The sequence below is a fragment of the Embiotoca jacksoni genome, unplaced genomic scaffold (genome assembly GCF_022577435.1).
Source record: "Embiotoca jacksoni isolate LCO1_2020_lvr unplaced genomic scaffold, fEmbJac1.0.p SCAF_3, whole genome shotgun sequence".
Taxonomy (NCBI): Eukaryota; Metazoa; Chordata; class Actinopteri; family Embiotocidae; genus Embiotoca; species Embiotoca jacksoni.
In genome coordinates, this window is record NW_027185381.1 from 1,217,921 (window position 1) to 1,236,172 (window position 18,252).

Sequence of the window (18,252 nt, forward strand, 5' to 3'; positions counted from 1 at the left end):
CGGGTTCTCCGGCTTCCTCCCATCATCCAAAAACATGCACCTCAGGTCAGGTTACCTGGCGCCGCGCTAGTGGCAGCCTGCTGCAGCAGCTCCCCCCTGAGAGCCCCCCTGCTGTAGCGAAGAAATTTCCCCTCGGGGATTAATAAAGTGTATAAAATCAAATAAAATTTTTTTAAAAAAAAACAGGTCTTCTTGAATCTTCTTTTCTAATGAATGAGGGATTATTTTCAGATGGACCTCCAGAAAACTAATAAGAAGGAGTGACTTTAGCTAACAACACCGAGATAACTGATGGACACATTTTATTCACTTTGGATTTGATGAGAGAAGTTGAATGGGAGTCTATGGAGCTGGAGGCTTTTTGGAGCCGACCTCTAGTGGCACTCGCTGGTATTGCAGCTGAAGACACTTCTGGATCAGAACCATTTTACAGATCTGAAGCTACAAACACTTTTATAAACAGTTAATGGTCCAAACTGATCGAGATGTCACCAACCTGTCTACATGGGTTGCTGTGGTAACGACGTACGTGCTGCTAGAAGTTGCCGACACGGACGTGTCAGCAGACAGTTTATTTCAGCTTCTGTCCGTCGAGTGAAGTTATCGTCGTCTTCCACAGCGCCATAATCGACACTTTCCGATAGCTCTGCTAGCGGTAGCATTGATTCTGTCACTCTGCCTCTGAAAATGACGTCGTCGCCGTGTGTCGCGTTGCTGGTGACGTAATTTGGATACGGATTGCAAAAATCGCATTTCATGTTTTTTTTTGGTGTTCAGACTATTTAAAAATCAATCTGGATGTGACAGGAATCAGATCTTGGCTGCAGGCTGAACACAGTCTAAAAACGTTGGTAGTCCTGAACTTTGAGACATCAACGTCCAGGTTCTGTGTCACCTGTCTGTTGACATTAAAGCTCTGATTTATCCAGTGTGATGTGTGGAGACGGCCTCTTTGTGTCCCCCGGGGGGCTGAAAGCATCGGTCTCCCCTGACGGAGAAGAGAGTTCTTGGATTTCAAAACAACCCCCCGAGTGGGCCGGACCACCACATCTCTGACATGCGCCACTCTGAGGCAGAAACCCCCGTCGGCGTTTGCAGCGTACAGTCACAACACGTGGAAGTGAAAGATCGGAGGACCGTCAGCAGACGGACGCGCATTTCCTGCCGGGGAGCCGACTGTTTGTTTTCACGCTCATTAATGGATGCTTTTCAGCCTGAGGTTCACTGCCTGCACAGCGACAGTGTTTGTGGACGGACGTCTTCGGCTCTCCAAATTCAAACACACAGATGAGGTTGCGATAATCCAACGACTGGAAATAAAGAAAACAGCTGTCTAATTCCAACACCAATGTTTGTGCTCGGCTCATCATGTCATTTTCAAGTTGGCTGGAAAGAGAAATTACACTTCAATTTCTGGGTTTTTCTAAAGTCCACTCTTGGAGAGCATGAGAGAAGTGGACAAAGTCTCTTCCCATGGGTCCAAACTATATTTATAAAGCAACAGGAAACATCTGAGCATGCTCAGAAACATGACTCCGCCGCTATCACAGGTCCTGCTTCTCATTTCCTGCCTCCATTTGCATATGAAGCGTGTCATTGACTGGAGGTTTGTGGCTCGGTTTGGGGTGTTTCTGGTGCTGGTCAGCTGCGATCGGGTTCGGCGGTGACACCTGAACCCACTCCATGAACATAAGGGAACCGCCTGAAGATATTTGGGCTGGACCAGGTCCGATTGGTTTAATTAATTTTTCAGAAGAGGGAGTGTGTGTTTTCAGCTGCAGGAGAGTTCAGCGCAAAATGTAATATAAGATGTGACACTTGTTCTATTTTGCAGGAAAACATGTTAATATCAAAACAAAGGTCCCGATCTTGTGAGCTGTTCCAACGACCACATTCGTTTTAGATTCCAGAAAACAAGGTGTCCCGTTGCAGAAGAGTTTGTGTCCTACTTGCGCGCTCTGTCCCACTTCCTGCCTCCTCCCCAGCCGCCGCTCAGCTGCACCTCCTCGTCCCGGAAGGAGATGCGCTCCTTTTTCTTGGGAGCAGATGAGACTCGTTCAGGAGACGCAGCTTCTTTTCCTGGAAACAAAGTGGAGAACGAACGTGTCAGAATTCACAAAACAGCAGTGTGAAATCGATCCAATAGACTTCAAATACGAAGCACTCAATTGTCATGATATTATTTTGTCATTTTTAAAGTATTTGTTAACAAAGGCCATTAAAAAAAATCTAAATCATAAAATAGGTTTTCACCTGAAGGAATGAAATCAAAATTAGATTTCCTTTTAAAGAATTCATGGAAATTCCATTTTAGTACCATGAAACTGGAGCACGGTGCATCATGTTAGTTTGACCAGTGATTTTATCTATCAAAGGATCAGCTGTTGAATGCTGGAGGACATTATTTCATGTTGCATCTTCAAGCTGATTTCAAGCAAATGACGAACACAGAGATTGTTAATGAAACCTCCAAGTCTCTCCAGGATTTAGTAGTTTTTATTAATTGTTGTGATCAAAACTGCAAAATGTTGCTGCAGCTTTTCTCAGAAATCGCAATGCAATTTCTGAAGTTCAAATTTTTTTGCATTAAAATTTCAGAAATTGGCAAAAATTGCAAGTCAATTTTAATTTTCTTTAAAAAAAAAAAATCCAACTAATAGTCATATGTAATCACTTTCCATAATAATCAGCATACTGCAGAGCACAGAAATAGCTCGACATATTTTAGTTGTCATTTGTTTCATTTTCAGAACTTAAAAGAAAGTTACAAAAAATAAATTAAAATAAATAAAGTAAAATAACATAAAAGTGATGTAACTTTACAAAACAGTCTGTGACTGCAGTTTAAAACACACAGGAGAAATCCTCTGTGATAATTAGAGCTTTAAATGCTTTTTAAACAATATTAACTCAAAGCAAAGTGTCATCTCTTCCAACTGTGATGCTGTTTAAAGTCCTTATAACTTACTGTACGATTAACTCTCATGATGAGCTCATATTACCCAGAAACCCCGTCACCGCTGGGATGTGGTTTATTGTGATGATAAGAGGAGAGATCGGAGAGGTTGTTTTTGTTTTTAAAGCTAGTTTTATTTGGAGGGCGTACGAATCTATTGAGTAACTTTATTGTGAGAAATCAAAAAGAATTGGAGATTAGTTGAATTCATAACTGCACGTACAAGATAATGTTTTCTGGAGCGACTGCCCAAAGTCAAACGCCCCTTTTCACCTTGAAGGAATGAGTTTGAGCATTTGTAAAAAGACGTATTAGGAAATATAAAAGCTTCTCATATTGTTTCTTTATTGTTCTCATATAAAACTAAACATTTATCGTGGGGGGGCTTTAATATATTTAGGATTGGAAATACTGTGTCAGTGGTCCCACAACCGTTTCTTAGATATCACCCTGATGAGTGCAGTGAGCAGGTAGGTTGTGTGTGTGTGTGTGTGTGTGTGTGTGTGTGTGTGTGTGTGTGTGTGTGTGTGTGTGTGTGTGTCTGTGTGTGTGTCTGTGTGTGTGTGTGTGTGTGTGTGTCTGTGTCTGTGTTGTGTGTGTGTGTGTGTGTGTGTGTGTGTGTGTGTGTGTGTGTGTGTGTGTGTGTCTGTGTGTTGTGTGTGTGTGTGTGTGTGTGTGTGTGTGTGTGTGTGTGTGTGTGTGTGTGTGTGTGTGTGTCTGTGTGTTGTGTGTGTGTGTGTGTGTGTGTGTGTGTGTGTGTGTGTGTGTGTGTGTGTGTCTGTGTGTTGTGTGTCTGTGTGTGTGTGTGTGTGTGTGTTGTGTGTCTGTGTGTGAGGCCCTCCGCTCCACCTGGCCATCAGCACAAAGCTTTTCAAACATGCACAACAAAGGCGGTGCTTCTGCCGGGTATGATGCGTTCCACGTGTTGAGCCCGAGCGCACGATCTCCACGGCTGCCCCACACAGGGAGCCACACAGCGGGGGGGGCCGCCGGTTCTGACCCAACTCCAACTGTCTGCACAGCTGTCTAGAATATCCCTCCTCTCTCCAGTCACACCTCACCGCTCCTCTCCGGGTTGTGATCGTAGTTTTAAACTCTGGTGGCCTGACTTTTACTTTATTGAAGACTTTTTGTCCAATCATGAGTTCTAAATGGAAAACAGAGCCCAGAACATGCTGCACATGTTGGTGGTTATTAAGGGGACGGAGACAACCGAGCGGTCGCACGTCTCCACCGACCGCTGTGACCAACCAATCGTCTTCCATCGTTTCCTCCCATCAGGGTTGAATGGCGGACATCATGCAGGCAGCAGACATGCAGCTGCAGTGTTTTCCTCTGCACACGTCCTCAAAATATTTAGTGAGGCTGCAGCGGCGTTTTAGGGTCGCGTCCCAGCGAGCGGTGAGGATCACGTTGCAGCAGGTTGGACAGTATTTATGTCCACTGCACTAAGTGAACCCTCCAACTTTAAAGCTGCACTTTGATGCACGTCTGCCACTTCAGGGGAGAAACGCTGAGCAGCTTTTTACTGAAAGACTCCTTCACTGATTCATGTCCAATCAATCTGAAGACTCACATGGAAGAAGCTGCGTTTTTATTTCCCTGGACCACTCTTCCCTCTGGTCGGAGGTTCGGTGGCCGTTAGATGCCCTCTCCAAGTTTATGAAATATCTAATTGGCTTTTTGAAAAATGCTCTTGTCTTACACATACATCCATATTCCAATTTGTGCCAGACCATTTGGATAAGTGGTGTTTTCATCGGTGTGGACAAAGAGTCTTTTCTGTGTGAGGAGCTCCTGAGGAGAACAACAGTCCTCCTGCTGAAGAAGACGCTGCTGCTGCTGCTGCTGCTGCTGCACCTCGTGGACATCATTCTCAAACCATCACCGGAATCCAATTATGTTGGTTACCGGGACAGGGCGCCCCTTCACGTCTTTAATGTGGTCATCTGCTGTCAGTAGCATCTTTGTCACTGAGAAACCTCCTGAGCTTCCTGACAGAAGAGTCATTCTTCACTGAAAGGAACGACTCTTTTTTTTGCCCGTTTCCTGTCAGAGGAGAAATTCACGGCACCCTGTCCCCGGCCCGACCTCGTGACCCCCCCCACCCCCCCTCGATCGGAGCAGCCGACCGCCGGACTCAGCTGTAGGCTGGATAAGCAGCGGCCTTCATCCCTCTGGCTCTGTGTGACCCGAGACCCAAAGGTACGTCAGCTTAAACACGTCTGTACACACATGCAGTGAAGGTTCATGTGCACGCACAAATAATACACGCTTTGAATCTGGCTCGTGTCTGTTCAGTAATAATTCCATTTACAACGACACAGAAGGAGATCCTGATGTGCCAGTTTAGCCCAGTTTTCTACAGAACAAGTCAAATTTCTTTCATTTTAGTGTAAATGTTCTGTTTGAGTCCAATTTTGTCAAAAACAAGATCGGCTTGTCTGAGTTTAATAAAGCGCACAATGATTATTACATTCATATAATATATACTGGATATGTGTGTGTGTGTGTGTGTGTGTGTGTGTGTGTGTGTGTGTGTGTGTGTGTGTGTGTGTGTGTGTGTGTGTGTGTGTGTGTGTGTGAAAAATAATTTCAGGTAATTAGTGAAACTCTCTAAATGAAGAAGAGTTGATAAATGTCTCCAACAGAATTTCTCAGGGTTACCAGGTTAAAAACCTCAGACAATGATTCATTTCAGAGGAATATTTGAGGCTGGATTTCATGACACTTTAAATTTCTAACAGACCAGTTAATAATTCTTCATAACAGGAAGATTTTGCATCGAAAAATGTCCGTGAAGTTCAGAAACACTCACTTGAACGAGCCGAGGAGTTTCTGCCCGGCTGGGGCAGCAGAACGGCTGCCGGCCCATGATGCACCGCGGTGATGTCGACGGTCTGTGTACGCCGGGTCGACCTGCACGCAACACAAACACACACAGAAGCACACACATAAACAACACGCCTAACACAAGCAGTCTGCAGCTCTGCAGTCCTCACATCTCACATATCTGGGGGGGCGGGAGAGGGGGATAAGCCGGGCGGGGTGGGGTGGGGGGGGGGGGGGGTCATAACTCAAACTGCTCCATAACCGCCGGTTACCGACTTCAAAGACCTCCGGAGCATCAGCGTCGTAGCAAACTGCTCCGGAGTGACACGCGAGGTTCTGTGAGTGAAATGAAGAAATTGCAGCCGGTTGATCCGATTGAAAATGTCACTGTGGAGCTGAACCCCCCCCCCCCCCCACACACACACACACACACACACACACACCCCTCCTTGATGAGACCGGCTCCAGGAGGAAACACAGGGCGGGACTCAATGTAAATACCTTCACATACATGCAACTACCCCCCTGAAGGGATTGAAGTCACTGTTGCATGAGGTGAAGTACCAGGGACCAGGGACCAGGGACTAGAGACTAGAGACTAGAGACTAGGGACCAGGGACCAGGGACTAGAGACTAGAGACTAGAGACTAGGGACCAGGGACCAGGGACCAGGGACTAGAGACTAGAGACTAGGGACCAGAGACTAGAGACCAGAGACTAGAGACTAGAGACTAGGGACTAGAGACTAGAGACTAGGGACCAGAGACTAGAGACTAGGGACCAGAGACTAGAGACCAGAGACTAGAGACTAGAGACTAGAGACTAGGGACCAGGGACTAGAGACTAGAGACTAGAGACTAGAGACTAGAGACTAGGGACCAGGGACCAGGGACTAGAGACTAGAGACTAGGGACCAGAGACTAGAGACCAGAGACTAGAGACTAGAGACTAGGGACTAGAGACTAGAGACTAGGGACCAGAGACTAGAGACTAGGGACCAGAGACTAGAGACCAGAGACTAGAGACTAGAGACTAGAGACTAGGGACCAGGGACCAGGGACTAGAGACTAGAGACTAGGGACCAGAGACTAGAGACCAGAGACTAGAGACTAGAGACTAGGGACTAGAGACTAGAGACTAGAGACTAGGGACCAGAGACTAGAGACCAGAGACTAGAGACTAGAGACTAGGGACTAGAGACTAGAGACTAGAGACTAGGGACCAGAGACTAGAGACTAGGGACTAGAGACTAGAGACTAGAGACTAGGGACCAGAGACTAGAGACTAGAGACTAGGGACCAGAGACTAGAGACCAGAGACTAGAGACTAGAGACTAGGAACTAGAGACTAGAGACTAGAGACTAGGGACCAGAGACTAGAGACTAGAGACTAGGGACCAGAGACTAGAGACTAGGGACCAGAGACTAGGGACCAGAGACTAGAGACCAGAGACTAGAGACTAGGGACCAGAGACTAGAGACTAGAGACTAGGGACCAGAGACTAGAGACTAGGGACCAGAGACTAGAGACTAGGGACCAGAGACTAGGGACCAGAGACTAGAGACCAGAGACTAGAGACTAGGGACTAGAGACTAGGGACCAGAGACTAGAGACTAGGGACCAGAGACTAGAGACTAGGGACCAGAGACTAGACACTAGAGACTAGACACTAGAGACTAGGGAGCAGGGACTAAAGACTAGCGACTAGGGAGCAGGGACTAAAGACTAGAGACTAGGGAGCAGGGACTAGAGACCAGAGACTGGAGACTAGGGACCAGGGACTCACCACGAGCTGCACTCTGCCGCACAGAACCGACGGCTTCATCTCCGGTAAGAAACGTCCGCTGAGGAGAAGATAAACAGGCTGTTAGTGTTTCAGACCAGAGTTCCCCTTTTCCAACTCCGCACAATTCACTGTGACATTAAATAAAATAAATACAGATGACATGGATGATAATGTCTATTTGTTTAGGTGTGGTGGTGGTGGTGGTGGGAGGAGGGCGGGCACAGGACTACACACTCTGTTACAGACATACAGTGGTTATACTGCTGGAAATACAAATTAGTTTCATTCTTCACCCTCCAAATAATAATACAAAGTTTTGGCTTTAGTTGTTCCACTTTTAAAATATCAATCTGAGATTTCTGCAACAACTGTGATTCAGTCGAAGTGACTTTGTGGTGTTCATGGATTTAAAATTATTACTTTTAATTCATTGCAAACTGTCCTTCAAAAACAATGCAGTGACCTGGCTGTAAAATCACAGACATATTTATATAAAAAACCTGCGCAGGTGGTCATAAAACTATGTGCATCAGAGGTAAGTTAGAAAACACATGAGGTCAGGTGACCACCTGATGAGCTCACCTGTCTGAGGGCCTCTCAGCCCGGGTGTGCAGGCGCTGCTCAGCTTCTTGCTCCACCTGCTCCGTCCTCTGACAGCCCAGCTCGGCCTCACCGACTGCCATCGACAGAAAACATCCAATAAACATCACAGGTCGGTGTTTTACTCCTGTTGCAGGTTAAATAATAAACTGGATGACAGCAGCGACAAAGAAAGGAGCTGATGATGATCAACAGGAAAACAGCTGATCTGCAGAAGTCGGACATGCTGCAGGTGAATTCACCGGCCTGGTTTCTTCTCACCGGGTCGAAGTGTTTCTGTGTTTGTTTGGATGATTTTCAGAGATGCAACAGGAGAGCCTCTTGTTTCCTAACGATTGATAGAGGTTGTGGTTCTTTCCCAAAGTTTGTTACAGAGAGGAACCTGGACAGCTGCTGATTTACGAGTTTGTCTGAAATCCCATAATAAGGTCGTAAATTCAGAGCAAACATTTGCGCTGAGGCGACAGCAGACGGGTGTAAACTGATAATGAACTCTGACGGCCGGCGCTGGAACTAATGACACATTTATTTAAGCCATTTGCTTGCTTTTGCTGAGCTGTAAAAAGAAGAGAGGAGCTTTTACAGTTTTCATGGGTTCATTGAGAAGAAGGCTCCACTAAAAACGTCAAGTGATGGATGTTTCACCCCCCACGGGACAGGAAGTGGCATGACACGGAGAAAGAGGCGGATCAGACGGAGGTTTTAGTCGAGAACATTTCTGAGTTTATCACATCTCTTCAGAAGAACAGTTTGTGCTGCTCTTTCTAAACCTGCTTTTTATTTCACAGGTTCTTAAAGGTTCAGATCAGAAGACTGATGATGAATTTAAAATGCATCGCAGTGAAACTCCAGCAGCCTGGTTACACTTCCCCTCTTCCTCTTCTCCTCTGAACCCCCAACTAAAGCTCCTCCTGACCTCCTCCAACCTCCTGAATCCCCTCCGGTGCTCCTCCAGGACATGGGGCGGGGGGGGGGGGGGGGGGGGGGGGGGGCAAGAGGAGTCACGCCTGTTAAAGTGGGCTCTTAAGCACATTAAGTGATCTGGTCTCTGCTGGTGGGGGGGGGGATTTTGGCCTGAAGCAAATAAGAGATGAAGGCGAGACGAGGTTGCACTTGAGTGGGTCGAGCAACGGGTCAGAACCAGAGCAGATCCAACCAGGAAATAAACACTGCCATGAACAAGTGAGCTTCACCTGACGGGACACATCTGTCCTCCGAGGGGACAAAAAAAATCAAGTGGACGGACAACAGGAGAGTAAACGATCAACAAGCAGCTCTGAAACAAGTTTAAGAAGATGATCTAAACCTCGTTTTCAGGTGAAACAGAGCAGAAGTGTCCGAATAATAAATCTGAGCATGTGTGATTACAACAAACAAACATGTTTAAAGAGACACATTTTAAGATCTCAGGAAGCTTCGATCAAATTCGTCCTGCATCCACATTTAAAAGAAAGCGTGAGATGGAATAGATTTTATAAAAGCAGGTGATGATGAACACTTAGATAAAAAAAAAAAATCTCTTGTTGAAAACGTTCATACGTTGACGAGATCATCAGATTGTCTCATTCAAACCTTAAAAGTTGAGTTTGAAGCAGAATGTAAAATGTTGTCACTTCCAAAGATGTTGGTTGGTTTTGGTTTGTTTACATTACAGAAATAAAACTGCTAATAGGTCTTTACCTTTATTAACTGTATAGAACATTCCTGCTTTAAGAAGAAAAAGAAAAAGAAAAAGAAGGTCATCATAAAATAAAACTAGTTCAAATGGCATGAAAAATAAAAAGTGTCAGATTGTCCAGGAAGAAATTTAAACTTGACAAACTTCCATCTTGGCTTTCTATCTGCTCCTGAAGAACATGAAACTCAGACTTAAAAACAGTCTGACTTTTTTTCGTATTCTGTTTTTGTGCCATTTTGTTGGAAAGTCATGGAAAGCGTTTTAAGAAAGCTGTTTTCATGGCGTAGGTAAAAAGAGATTTCTCAGCCGGTGACTCAGACTGTGTTTCCTCTGTTTCATAAAAAGAGAGCTGACGTAAATAGAAGCTCGGAGATAACTGGTAGAAACTGGACGCGGACCAACGCGGGTTAAACGCTCCACCGTTAAGTTGTTTTGGAAGAGCGGCGATAAACAAAGCGGTTGTGTTTCAGTTGGACTTTGTTGGTGACTTGAAGTGTGAAATTGAGTTAAGTGCAAAGGAGGCCGCGGCTCCAGGCTGAAAGATATATATATATATATATATATATATATATATATATATATATATCAGCGTGTGTGTGACGTGAGGACGGATGTCTGGTGGGGCTGGAAGAGCGTGTGTGTGTGTGTGTGTGTGTGTGTGTGAAGGCCAACGCCTTCACACACACACACACACACACACACACACACACACAAAGTGAAAAGTGAAGAAGCGCTCCAGTCAACATCTCCAACATGTGCAGCACTCAGATCCTCCAGAATACAAATCATCCAACATTTTTGTTGACGTTAAAAACATTTCTGCAGTACTCTCCTCTCCTCTCCTCTCCTCTCCTCTCCCCTCCTCTCCTCTCCCCTCCCCTCCCCTCCCCTCTCCTCTCCTCTCCCCTCCTCTCCTCTCCTCTCCTCTCCTCTCCTCTCCTCTCCTCTCCTCTCCCTCCCTCTCTGTAAGCTGATACCCATTTCCAGTGGGTTACTCATGTCCAGCACATCCACACAAAGAGCCGGATAAAATAAACACGCCGCGTCGGATATCTTGGAAAGAATCTGTCATGGTTTGGGGTTAATCACCTCCAGAAGGGGTTTGACTCAGAGCTTGAAACGTTAGCCCCTGTCAGGGAGCGCTGGCTGGGCCGGGCCGGGCCGGGCCAGGCTGGGCTGGCTAGGCCCCGGGCACCGAGGATGGATCCGGAGGAGGGGGTGCCTTCCCGGGGTCAGCACCAGGAAAGGTTAGGCCCGTTTACAGACCCGGGATCACAGCATCATAGCCTCACTGTGATCCTGTAAAAACTCAGCGGGAGTCGTCGTCGTCTCCAGAATCAAACCGGGTCGAGTTCCACAGTTTACAGGATCCAACTCAGATCACAATGAGACTGACGGAGAACAAAGCAGGAGGAAGGATGACATCCTGACCAGAGATCCTCTGTTACTGCATCAGCTGATGGCGCTGTCATCTAATTCCTATCTGATCAATTATGAAGACGAGGTGGGAGGGGGGAAGGGGGAGATGAGGATACTGGGGGGAAAAAACAGGGCTGGAAGTATTGTTGTAATGTAAGAGGTCTTTTGGACAGAACCGATCCTGGACTGCCAGCTGGCTGAGAGTTTATCTACAGCAGACGTGACTGGAAAGTTGCAATTTAGATCCACACGAGATAACATGATGATGTTGTGACAGAGACACTCGTGACAAATAAGTTCTCAGCAACCATCAGTGATGTCATCATCCATCAGTGATGTCATTAACCATCAGTGATGTCATCGTTGGTTTGTGAACGTTATGAATCCTCCAGTTCAGATTCTGTCCGTCACCATCTTTGATAGTTCGGAGCGGTTTGGAGCAGGAAGTGACCATATTTGGACGAGCTGGGGGAGGAGCCAGCGGTGGATCTGACCAATCTGATCGGAAACCTGACGATACTACGTCCCGCCCACCGATAGCTGTAACCTGACTGCACCACAGACCTGTCAATCAAACAGACACGCCCCCAAAAACAGGTCTTCTTGAATCTTCTTTTCTAATGAATGAAGGATTATTTTCAGATTTTATTTTTGACTCTGCGGCAATTAAAGGTGACAAACAAACAAACAAACAAACAAACAAACAAACAAACAAACAGTTACATCCAAAGACTTTAAGGTCGTTCTATTTTTCTGAAACTGTAACAGGACAAACACACAGACTGTATTTCTCAACAGATAATGAAGAGCTACTCTGCTGACCAGTCACCTCACTGCCTGTTGCTGTTGTTCCAGCGTCTCTGACTGCTGGATGACCGCGAGCGTGGCGCTCTCCGGTCACGAGGCCTTGACCCCAGGGGGGGTGGAGGGTGGAGGCTGGAGAGTGGTGTGGGGGGTGGAGGGTGGAGGCTGGAGAGTGGTGTGGAGGGTGGGGGGTGGAGGGTGGAGAGTGGTGTGGAGGGTGGGGGGTGGAGGGTGGAGAGTGGTGTAGGGGGTGGAGGGTGGAGGCTGGAGAGTGGTGTAGGGGGTGGAGGGTGGAGGCTGGAGAGTGGTGTGGAGGGTGGGGGTGGAGGGTGGAGAGTGGTGTGGAGGGTGGGGGGTGGAGGGTGGAGAGTGGTGTAGGGGGTGGAGGGTGGAGGCTGGAGAGTGGTGTGGGGGGTGGAGGGTGGAGGCTGGAGAGTGGTGTGGGGAGTGGAGGGTGGAGGCTGGAGAGTGGTGTGGGGGGTGGAGGGTGGAGGCTGGAGAGTGGTGTGGAGGGTGGGGGGTGGAGGGTGGACAGTGGTGTGGAGGGTGGGGGGTGGAGGGTGGAGAGTGGTGTGGAGGGTGGGGGGTGGAGGGTGGAGAGTGGTGTAGGGGGTGTAGGGTGGAGGCTGGAGAGTGGTGTGGGGGGTGGAGGGTGGAGGCTGGAGAGTGGTGTGGAGGGTGGGGGGTGGAGGGTGGAGAGTGGTGTGGAGGGTGGGGGGTGGAGGGTGGAGAGTGGTGTAGGGGGTGGAGGGTGGAGGCTGGAGAGTGGTGTAGGGGGTGGAGGATGGGGTGCAGAGGGAAGATGGAGACAGGCCTTCATGATAAAAGCAGACTCTACCCCACCCTCGCCTCCCTCCCTTTTAAGTCTGGCTGTGTGTGTGTGTGTGTGTGTGTGTGTGTGTGTGTGTGTGTGTGTGTGTGTGTGTGTGTGTGTGTGTGTGTGTGTGTCACGATGCCAAATCATCTCTGCACCTCGGGGCACCGGGCCAGTCGGGCTGGACATCTGTCAAAAACTTTTAATACACATACCTTGACTTTGATATCAGTTCCTGAATCATACTTTTTTTATAAAACAATTTTATGAAATCCATTTTAAGAAAAAGAAAATTGCACTGCAGATTACTGTGGAAATCTTTCATTTCCATGCAGTTTAGAGGGGGAGAGTGTTATAGTAGACACTACAGTTCACACATGTTCTCCACACACCTCACATGCTACCGGTATATGCTAGCTGGTTGTGCTGCGTGTGCAACTCAGCCACTTGTGTGGCCAAAAACCTTTTTGATAAGAGTTAATAAGGCGTTCTGATGTGAGATTTACCCAAGTTGAAACTGAGTGATTATATTTGAGTAGGCAAGCCGCCAAAGTCGAGTTGATGCCGTGGATAATTGGTGTAGATGAGTTTCAAAAGTGGTGCTTTTAAATACGAAAATGTATTTGTGTGGATGAAGCCTCCAAATTTAAATTTGATAGAGAAAGAAAAGGCATTTTTAATAACAGATAGTAGCAAATGAATGCGGTCGGTGTCAGTGTAAATTTTTCCTGCTTTCTGTATTGGTCATCTCAGCAGGCACAAAACAATAAAAGAAGAGCAGGCAGAGATCTTCAGGTGTAAAAAAAAAAAAAAACAACGTGACGGAAACACGTTGTGTGTCCTACCTTTTACATGATTTCTGTCGTGTCGTGCCGGCCTGTTTGGTGCCTCCGGTGGACCCGGCTGGTCACTGCAGTTTCTGAAGGAGGCGAGCCGGACGGAGGGATCTGTGGGAGGAAACACAGAGAGGGTCAGAGGAGGACAAGGCAGGCCCAAAACCAGAAGCAGAAAAACCAGGATCCAACATTCGGAAAGTATTAGAGCGGCGCTCTGGTTCCACTGAGGCAGATGCCATGAGGAGTTAGAGTCGACATAGACCTGTGTGTCGGTGCAGCGACATGACAAGAGCACTGATCAAAGAGCGGCCTCCCTCTACGTGACTGTGACTGTGGCGTGATAGCCGAGGCAGGCCTACTGGTTCCAGAGGTGAGGTCACCTTCCTCTGCAGCTACACTCAACCACCACAATGAAAGGGGATGAAAGACTTGACGAGAGGTTTGTTGGCGATCGTTATTTCCTCTGCTGGCTTTCACATACGGCCCAATGAGAGGCGACAGGCGCTGGCTTCTGCTGTCTGTTATGGCTCGTTAACGTACATGAGGTGGAAAGGTCCGCCGCCGCTGCTGGAGAACGGTCGAAGGAATAAAAGATGAGAATGAAAAGAGGCAAAAATGAGTGTGGACTTGTTTCCCTTTGAGAAAATGGATTTATTTCCGAACGGCACTTCTCTCCATATTGTGATGAACATCGAGAAACATGAGGTCAGGTGTTGAACAAAGGAAGCATTGATTGTTTTTATGTGGATTTAAGGAGAAAACCATGAAAGCTTCTGATCTGCCTTGATGATCGTTATATTTTATGTAGAATTTTACTAACATCACATGAAAATTATTCTGTTAAACCTAAAAAAAACATTTACACACACAAAACAGAAAAAAGCTTGTATGAAGCTAACTATCTCAGTCACTAACACAGACTGTTTATAAAAGAGTTTGTAACTTCAGGTCTGTAAAATGGTTCTGATCCAGAAGTGTGTTCAGCTGCAATACCAGCGAGTGCCACTAGAGGTCGGCTCCAAAAAGCCTCCGGCTCCATAGACTCCCATTCAACTTCTCTCATCAAATCCAAAGTGAATAAAATGTGTCCATCAGTTATCTCGGTGTTGTTAGCTAAAGTCACTCCTTCTTATTAGTTTTCTGGAGGTCCATCTGAAAATAATCCCTCATTCATTAGAAAAGAAGATTCAAGAAGACCTGTTTTTGGGGGCGTGTCTGTTTGATTGACAGGCCTGTGGTGCAGTCAGGTTACAGCTATTGGTCAGATCCACCGCTGACTCCTCCCCCAGCTCGTCCAAATATGGTCACTTCCTGCTCCAAACCGCTCCGAACGAGCAAGATGGTGACGGACAGAATCTGAACTGGAGGATTCATAACGTTCACAAACCAATGATGACATCACTGATGGTTGATGACATCACTGATGGTTGATGACATCACTGCTGGTCTGAACACACTCACCTCTATGTTTCTCCTTCTGCTGTTTCTTTGACTTCATCTTCTGAGCTCTCCTCAGCATCAGGAGAGCTGTGTGGCTGTCTGTGAAGCCCCTGCAGACGACAGGGAAACTAATGTCAGGCAGAAAACCCCATTTGATAAAATAAGAACACATAAAAGGTCATCAGGAAGACAACATGCAGGATGAGACGGTTTACCATTCTTCCAGGATCTTCTCTGACCTCTCAGAGAGACGGCTGAGCACTGAGGTCGAAGCAGCAGATTTACCCCTGAAAACATTAAGAGATTATTGTTCTTAAAAATACTGTTTAATTTAAAATGCCACTAAACAAATTTATACACAATTATATTTATACAGCAGAAATGATATTAGCACGACATCAAGGAGATCAGCACAGAAAGCTTCTTATTGTGTCATATTCTTTCTAATAGTCTCCTCCTGAACCCACTTACTGATGGCTAAAGGCTACATCACCTAAACTGAATGTTGTTGATCCAATCATAATGCAAGTATATTAAATATGGACATCATTTCAACATAACTGTTTTGTGCTTTAATATTATCTGACTGCGTGATATTTGATGTTATATTTCACGCCTTTAGTGCAAGCAGCTCAGTACGTGTTTGACCCACAGTTACGTTTTACAGTTCAGCGACAAACAACAAGAAACTGCTGTGACAGAGAAGGTAAATTTCATAATGTTTATTGTTGTCATGACGACAAAAAACTTAATGGAAGTGTTAACTTGAGATCTAAATCTAATTTGGAAAACGCTCCTGTGGGTCGGTTTTCAGGGTAATTAAAAAACACCAAACAACAAAATACTACTTCATGCAAATCAGAATTACCAGTTGGTAAAATATATCACAAGTGAGAAGATGAGGAGCCCAGTGAGGCGAAGCTGGCAGCACATTCATTAAACTCTTACATCTCTTTGGGCTTCTGTTAGAGGCAGAATCATGTTGTGTTCCAGATGATAGACTTCCCTCAGCACACTAACAAATAGTGCTCTTCCATGTCAGGACTCTCACTATGTAGTACACCCTCCAAAACATCTGCAGCTTTAATTATTTTACCCAGAAATCAACGTGTTTTTGTGTCCTCTGTTTAACACTCAATAAACACTCTGATTCTTCTGTCCAGCAGCAGAGAAGAAACACTTCAGCTTCCTCAGACACTTCAATTTGAAAATTATTTTTGACCCCGCCCCTTCCACTACGTAGCCAAGATGGCGACTGTTCTGAGTGCATCGTCCTGGTACTTGTGGTGCACTGCATGTTTCTGTACTGACAGTGTGAACGCACAAAAAAAAAAACATACCAATGAACACTGTTTTACAACTGTGACTACTTGAATATGTTTTTTCTCTGTTTCTAATGTACTCAAATTATTATGTAAACCACATGAAGCAGATGAAGACGTGTTTTTCTACCTGTTGGGACTCTGTGGTGAAACTCTGTGTGCAGCCGAGGCCTCGTGTTGCTCCTCCATCCAGGCCTGCTTTGGGCTCCGTGGCAGCGGTGGTGGGAGTTTGTCCTGGGAGGAATGAAGAGAGCGTCCAGGAGGCTGAAATACACACACAGTATGAATCATTGTCAGCGGTAATTTACAACTATCATTGTATTCAACTAGATCTTTAATAGCTTGCTTTTAAGAAACACTATTGTCTTTATCTGCCGTGATGCTGGAGCTTTAAATGGAAGAAAAGTTGAAGCTCCATCTCGAGAACATACGAGTCATCTGAAGACCTCAGGGAATATGAAATATAATGTACACAATGATATCCAGTCACATTTAACTCAAGTGCCTATTTTCATTTTAGGTATTTGGCCGACACCTTTAACTAAAGTGAGTTTTCACACTGGAGGAATGCTCATCTGTAAGTCAAACGAACAGCTTAACTGCTCTCCAGGTTCCCGTTTCTCTTTGTCCAAGCGCTAAATTGTTCATCCCCGCCTTTGATGTGCACCTCCGTGTCAACACATCGAGGCCGGCCACGCCAGCAGCTGCACCACATCAGCTGGCCTGAGCCGGCTACCATGATGTACAGCGCTGAGCACGCTCCAAAGAAAAGATCCAACGAGAGGTAAACGAAGGAAAAGAAACAGGACGACGGTCCCGCCGGCGTGAAAAATGACATCTGCTGGTGCTGAGCAACCCTCAGCCCTCCAGGAAGTAATCTTGTTTTTCCAGGGAATAAATTTAAAGATCAATTGGAGGGGGGAGGGGAAAATCCTGGAGGGGGCGATGAGTGAGCTCAGAAAGGGACACAGCAAGAAAATAACTCTTTGTTGACAAGACATAAACTGGTAAATCCAAAAATGTCATGTCCACTTTCACTATGACGACAGCCCACCAGGTCTGGAGAATATCTGGTGATATTCTGGGACTTCACCTCCGTCACAGGCCGACGTCTGGGAGGTGAGTCCTCACAGAGCGTCGCCGTCCAGCGCTTCTCCAGCGCCGCCTGTGTAAAATATAGGACTTTTAATATGTGCATCTGTGGACCGTAACAGCAAAGAAAGCTTCCTCAGAGTCAAACACATATATATTAATCGATATAATATATAATAGATAATGTTCTATACATACATACAGCAGTATCACTGATCGACCCTGAGTTTTTCCTGAGTTGCTCAGTCGTGACACAAAATCTTGTAAGTTTTGTGCAACAACAAATGGTGTATGATATCTTTTTGCACAAACATGACAACAAACAAAAATGCAAATATGCTTAAAAGCTCAGAAATAAAAAAAAGACATTTATGTGAAAATGCGGGTGTGTGAACTTTGAAACATGAAAAAAGGCAGATTTATCCAATCCTGAATCGTTCACAAATGCTCGAATGGGAGCTCAATACTGATGTGACGTCATTATCTGGCAGCAAACAACTACTGCATCATAATGGAATAGCATGCTCTTCAAAATAAAAGCGCAGAAGTTCTGCAAACTCCAAAATATAAGTTTGGCTTTTTTGCCACTCACTAAAAATGTCCCTGTGACCCAAAAGTAGGTCATTTAGACCAACTGACATACAATATATTATACAGTATAAAGTGATTATAA

At 46.0% G+C, this 18,252-nt stretch overlaps 1 protein-coding gene across 2 annotated transcripts in view; it reads right to left on the reverse strand.

Annotated features, from left to right (window-relative positions):
• Positions 1-1,960: 1,960 nt before the first annotated feature.
• lrriq1 (leucine-rich repeats and IQ motif containing 1) overlaps positions 1,961-18,252 on the reverse strand; it is a 39,701-nt gene continuing 23,409 nt past the window's right edge. For both annotated transcript variants that reach the window (XM_069162784.1, XM_069162783.1), the window contains exons 18-26: positions 17,542-17,652; positions 16,618-16,751; positions 15,381-15,452; positions 15,187-15,275; positions 13,735-13,836; positions 8,157-8,250; positions 7,575-7,632; positions 5,775-5,875; positions 1,961-2,079 (exon numbers count right to left, since the gene is read on the reverse strand). In XM_069162784.1, coding sequence (XP_069018885.1) covers positions 2,058-2,079; positions 5,775-5,875; positions 7,575-7,632; positions 8,157-8,250; positions 13,735-13,836; positions 15,187-15,275; positions 15,381-15,452; positions 16,618-16,751; positions 17,542-17,652 — 783 coding nt within the window. In that variant the 3' untranslated portion in view covers positions 1,961-2,057. The remainder of the gene's footprint in view (positions 2,080-5,774; positions 5,876-7,574; positions 7,633-8,156; positions 8,251-13,734; positions 13,837-15,186; positions 15,276-15,380; positions 15,453-16,617; positions 16,752-17,541; positions 17,653-18,252) is intronic.